Consider the following 6,366-nt stretch of genomic DNA (forward strand, 5'->3'; position numbering starts at 1 on the left):
GCCAATCAGAAGAGAGGCTCAGAGCCTCCATCCAAGTTGTAATCAAACAAAATTATTCTTCCTGTCTGCTTGTGCACCAAGTGCTCAAAGTGGGTAGGATTTCTAAAAAACAAACTTAAAGTTGCAGCAGATACAAAGGAACCAAGATGTGAAACTAAACTGTGGCTCAGAGGAATGAGTCTGTAGAGTATCTGTGTGACTCTGAAGAGCTCCTCACCTCCTCTTTCACCTCCTTCTTGACCTGCTTCAGGTTGGCCCTCAGGTCCATGTTGACTGTGTGCTTGGAGCCCAGCAGAGCCTTCAGCATGGCGTCAGCAGACATACGCACTTTCTTCAGCCGAGGTCTCTTGAACTTTCCTCTCAGATCCACAATCTTTATGTTGAGATCTCTGACCTTCAGGAGGATTAAAGACACAAGGGATAATTATTGACTCTTATTATCAGTCAAATTATTATTAATTACTACGACATGACCAGATTTTCTCCTTGGTTCATTTCTGCAGTAAAGACGTTGAGTTGCTATGAAATTTCTGTCATCATCTGAAACCAAAACCAGCCTCAGAAAACACTTTTATAGCTGACTAACTGAAAGACTGGGAGCAGCATTCAGGCGAAAAACAACCCATAATTCAGGTTAAAATGTTGTCAACAAGTTGACATTAAACATAAAAGACACTAAAATATAAAAGTAAATATAATTTCTTTGAAGTGTCTCACCTCATTGAGAACCATGTTCAGCTTGAACTCTATGGAGTATCTCTCCTCCTCACTGATGTCAATCTGCTCATGAAGTTTCTGGCAAAGCTCCTGAGGAGAAAGGAAAATGAGTTTTTGTAAACCTTTGACCAAATTCATTTGACCTGAAATATTTTCTTCTCGTATCAAACAGCCAGAAATGAGCGTGAGACAAACATAGACGTTTGTTCTGAGGTATGTAATAGGGGAGTTATCCAGGATATGTGTGAACCAATCAGTCGGTCCCGCTCCCTCTCACCAAGAGCTCGTCCTTGGAGTACGGCAGCTCGATAGGAGGACATTTATCGGCCAGGAACTTCTCCCTCTCATCGGCCTTCACTCCTGCTTCAGCCTCCAACAGATTATTCGCCACCACCAGCATACAGCTCTGCAGATCACATCATCGTCATCATCATCATCATCATCATCATCATCATCATCATCATCATCAGACAAACATCAGCATCTCTTTGCTATTCGTTCATTTCTTACCTTCAGAGTATGCTTACGCCTCGCAGACAATCTCTTCCTGCAGACAGAGACGTAAAAACATTTGTCAGGCTGGGAGAAATTTAGTAGATAATTTAGTAGATTTGTTAAATAAAAAAATTCACAAATCCATTATTATTATTTGCAAAAAAACTAAATGTTTATCATATCTGTGTTGCAGTTTCTTTTATTGCAGCCATGAAAATCTATTTGATCATTAAGCAGATGTGATTTCTGTCACATGTGTCATTGTTTGTTTTCAGAAGCCAAAGCTGCATAAACATTAAATGGACAATATTTAGAAATGAGAAATTCCTGTAACATGAAGAATGACATCTGATTCAACATCAACAGGACAATAAACATGAGCTACTGATAAATTATATCATATTTGATTATATTCACTTACTCAGCATCCATGTTGGCTGCAGGATCCTGATGTTATCTGGTAGAAAAACAAAAAATAAGAAAATATGAAACTTATGTTTCTCCTCTGGATATGTGATAAATTGATTGTTCACCATTTCACACAACAGATTTCTACAAATATTACAAACTCTAAAAGACACACAAAACAAACACAAGATCCCACATTCAGCAACAAGGAACAAGGGACTTGTTTTGTCTTTTAACTTCCTGTTTACACAGGAAGTGGGACATCTGCTGCTCGTAGTCGCCTCTACCTGACATAAAGGTACAACATGAAGCACTGATGGAGCCGGAAGAAAATAAGAGACTTTCCTTTGCAGCAGTCTGACAAACATCAAGTGTTATTTACATGATAGTTCAGCTCTGGGATCAGCTGTTCATGTTTTTTAATAATATTCATGGTGGCAGTAAGGAGAGGGAAGGAGAGTTTTGACTTATGTTTAGTTTAGCCGGCAACAGTAACTAGGAGTTAAAACAAATGGAAATGATGGTGGGCCACATGGGGTCAGTAACACAGGTGCATTTGTGTTTTTCTGTGCACTACATTCATATCAAACCAATATCCTACTGTTTGTTCTTTAGAGCGATTGTTCACTATCAGCTGTCCAGTCTCCCTGTGGGTAAAAATAACATAAACGACCAGAGAAATGAAAACAACGCCCATCCTCCTGTGTATAGACAGCATGGCCTCCTCCTCCTCTGGCAACACGACAAACTTTACATTTTAGCCGCACTAGTGGAAAAGATCTAAGAGGAGCAAAGACACAGTATCTCTGACGAGGTTATTTTTATTGAGATGAAACAGAATACACTCACTCTATATCTGATATTTCAACTGTTTCAACAATTTTAATACTTGCATATCAAATTTAATGCTAACACGGCAGGGGTAAAAATATCTGGAAATTCTTAGTAAAGTCGGTTTCTGACGTCTGTACAGAACAAATGTTCCACCACTGACTTAAATCTCACGTCCTGGCGTCCCTGTCCACTGTACTGTCTCCATATCAAACTGCTTCACTCCATTCGAGGTCACGTCTCCTCCTTCTATTTCCCTCTTGCTGTAGAAACTCCACCTCTCTCACATTTCACGTTTGGATCATGTTGATTCTATCTTAAGGCATCATGTTAATTCCAGGAAATTTCATGGAACTGAACTTTGTAACCCAGGACGTGTTAATGCCTTAAAGGACCATACCGTTATTTTTAGCCACACCAGCAGCTTGGCTCTGGGGATTGAGGTCCAACTCTGTGGTCCACACTCTTATGTCTCATCTACTGGATGGATCTGCATGAAATTATGTTCAGACACTCTAGTCTCCCTTCAACTTGTCTTTGACTGCCACCAAGAGGTCAAAATTTACACTTGTCCAACTTTTGACAGGGCATGATCCATCCCTCTAAAACTAAAACTGTGGACTGAATTCCTTTGTTTTAGCCTAAGATGACTTTGGAGGCTAATTCTAACATGTTAACATTAGCATGCTAACATGGTAATTGTTGGCATGTTATGCTAACATGTTTACATGCTAAATTATAGCATATTGCCATGCTAAAAATAAAGGTATGGTAACATGCTAACATGGTAATTGTTGGCATGTTATGCTAACATGTTTACATGCTAAATTGTAGCATATTAACATGCTAAATGAAGGTATGGTAACATGCTAACATGTTAAATGTAAGTAAAACTACTGCTAAAAGTTAGTATTATAACAAGCCACCATGCTAAATATTACACACTAAAGATTTTCAGTCATTTTAACATGTTAGCAGAGCAAGCTAACATTAGCAGGTCAAAGTGTTTCTTGTAAGATCTAAAACAGACTGAATTCCCCCTAAGATGCTGAAGGCTCTGGACATTGTGGGGCTGTTTTGGATGACATGCTTCTTCAATGTCGCGTGGAGGTCAGCAACAGTACAGGTTTTCAAAAAGGGGGACCGGAGGGAGTGCTCCAATTATCAGGATATCACATTGCTCATCCTCCCTGCGAAAGTATAGTCCATGTTGCTGGAAAGGAGGTTCAGACCGACTGTCCTCAGATTCAGGGGGAGCAAAGTGGATTCTGCGAACAGTGAACCAGCTCTTTACCCATGTGGGAGTGCAATGGAATTTGACCTTCCAGTCTATATGTGTTTTGTGGACTTGGAGAAGGCTTATGACCATGTCCCCCAGGAGACCCAGTGGGGGTTATTGCAGGAGTATGTGGTACCAGGGCCACTGCTGTAAGTGTAAGCTCTGTCCATATTCCTGGCACAGAGTCAAACATGTTTCCAGTGGGTGTTGGACTCCACCAAGGTTGTCCCTTGTTTCTGATCCTGTTCATGATATCCATGGAAAGGATCAGCGTGCAGCCAGACTCAGAAGGGTGTCCAGTATGGGAACCTCTGAACTGCGTTATCTACTCTCTGCAGATGATGTGGTTTTGTTGGCCTCATCAGGCTGTGACCTTCAGTCCGCACTGGGGTGGTTTTCAGCCAAGTGTGAAGCAGCCAGATGAGAGTCAGCACCTCAAAGTCTGAGGCGATGGGTCTCTGCCAGAAAACAGTGGATTGTTGTCTCTGGGTTGGGGATGCATTGCTACCCAAGCAAAGGAGTTTTCAGGCGTCTGTTCATGACTAAGGGTAGGATGGAGTGTGGGATTAAGGGGGATTGATGCAGACGTAAAGAGCTGAGCCAAAAGGAAAACCTTTCAATTTACCAGTGGGATACCCTGCATATCATGCTGCCTCAGCAACCCAACCCTGGATAAGCAATAGAAACTGGATGGATGGATGGAAATCAGACATTCAATTAATGATGGCGGTTATTCAAAGCAAACTTGGTGTGGAAAGCTAGAGCTGGCAGTAGCAACACTGGCATTTTGGAAACACAGCAGTTCAGCATACTGGCTCTCAAGCACTCGCAAAGCAGGCAATGTGTCCCGGGCATAATGCTAACATAACATGCTAAAACTAGCATGCTAGAATGTTAAATGTGAAATGCCGTCATGTTACAGCACTTGGTAAACGTTAGCATGTTAAACACTACATTTTGGGATAAAAACAGACACATTTTGGCAAGTTAAAATGATAGCGATAACATGGTAACTGTATCTATGTTGACATGCTAAATTTAGCCTTTTAGTAGTTCCACAAGCTAATGTGTTACATACCATGAGTACATTAAAGTGCTAAATGTTGAATGCCAATTGTTAGTATCTCTGCTGCGCTTGTTTTCTTGTGGGTAATAAACATTACAGGGTTACTCTCTGTAAATAGCTGATAACTTTTAGACTTGTTGGGTCTTTTTCTCCATCAACTTAAAATTTTTTGTTTAACATTGATGCTGACCATTCCCCAAAATGTTATATATGTTTTCAGATTAATTCCTCACCAACGTTCAGACAGATTATGACTGTGTTTCATTTATTAATTTAGTGGCCTGTGACACTAAGCCTGCAGTGAATTGAAGTGAGTTCCCTGCTTTGCCCAGTTGTCAATCAGCTTTGGTCCCGTCTCATACCAGCTGTCAACACTGTATGAGGCTGGGTATGCAATTAGAACCTGGTTCCAAATGAATAGAAAACTTGAAAATTGTTGACAAATCTACTTTTTAATTTTGCTCACCCAAGGTTGAATGTAAAGATTGGACATTGGCTGTAACTTGTCAAAATGTGGAGGATAAATATTAGTTTCAAATTGTAATATTGATATAGGGAACAAGAGTGTTGGGGAAAGATCGTGTTCACAGTTAATGAAACCAACATGGTTGTGGTTTGTTGGCCCAACAGCCCAACAAACCACTGTAACCACTTCTGTCTGAGGAGGTTTTGATTTGCTATAAAAACGTGAAGTCACTTCCTCCTTTGCCTCTAAAAAGAACCATTTAAAAAATAGTGCCATTCACAATTTCTGAGTCCATGGTGATGTCTTCAACTTGCACGTTTTGGCCGACCAGCAGTCCAAAACATAAAACGATTCAGGATTCAGAGAGCTGTTTTCTTCCCCTTTACTCCTGATGGAGCCTGCATGAAAACTATCTCTTCAGGCATGCTAATGGAAAGCTCTCGATAGGTTTTAGACTGGAAGAAGTGGTGGACTAACCAACATAAGACAGACGGACAGTACCATCAACAACCATTGGATGGATTGCCATGACATTTGTTACAGATTCAAGATTCCGACAATGAAGCTCAATGACTTTGGTGATCCCCTAACTTTTCTTCTCTCACCACCATGAGGTTGACATTCGTAGTCTCAACACTAACAACACTTTCATCTAATGCCACCATCAAGATACTTTGGTTTATCACAGCAGCACTGTGTGTTAAAAGCTCAGTAAATAGGTCTCAGAACAAAACTAAAACCATCTACATGGACAGATACCACTAGACTGGGTAAACCCTTTGAGTATCAACCTTGAGGGCTCTCAGGCCACTTCCAGAGGTACTCGGAGGCCAGATAGTCACTGCCTGAGCTGCTTGTAATGTTTAGGAGCTGTGACGGAGCAGTGGATTAAGACTCTATTCCTGGAGCCACAGCTGTTCCGAACGTCTTCATTATGGAGGAAAAAAAAAACAGAAAAACATGACAGAAGGCTCGTCTTTAAAGAAAAGATGCCCGACAACCACTGCAGGCATCCTAAAACACATAGCTGGCCCAGGAACAAATGACATCTTTAAACCAGTGACAGGCCGAGGGTTGGTGGGGTTGGGGGGTTGGAGGGTATCT

General features: G+C 41.1%; 1 protein-coding gene across 1 annotated transcript in view; it reads right to left on the reverse strand.

Moving 5' to 3' along the window:
* LOC111653203 (troponin I, fast skeletal muscle-like) overlaps positions 1-6,366 on the reverse strand; it is a 10,227-nt gene that overhangs the window by 2,125 nt on the left and 1,736 nt on the right. Inside the window, exons 2-6 of the mRNA XM_023403680.1 lie at positions 1,634-1,669; positions 1,228-1,264; positions 995-1,123; positions 718-807; positions 218-394 (exon numbers count right to left, since the gene is read on the reverse strand). Coding sequence (XP_023259448.1) covers positions 218-394; positions 718-807; positions 995-1,123; positions 1,228-1,264; positions 1,634-1,644 — 444 coding nt within the window. The 5' untranslated portion in view covers positions 1,645-1,669. The remainder of the gene's footprint in view (positions 1-217; positions 395-717; positions 808-994; positions 1,124-1,227; positions 1,265-1,633; positions 1,670-6,366) is intronic.

This window comes from Seriola lalandi, unplaced genomic scaffold (assembly GCF_002814215.2).
Source record: "Seriola lalandi dorsalis isolate HSWRI2012SDOR001 ecotype SW California unplaced genomic scaffold, Sedor1 jcf7180002054177, whole genome shotgun sequence".
Taxonomy (NCBI): Eukaryota; Metazoa; Chordata; class Actinopteri; order Carangiformes; family Carangidae; genus Seriola; species Seriola lalandi.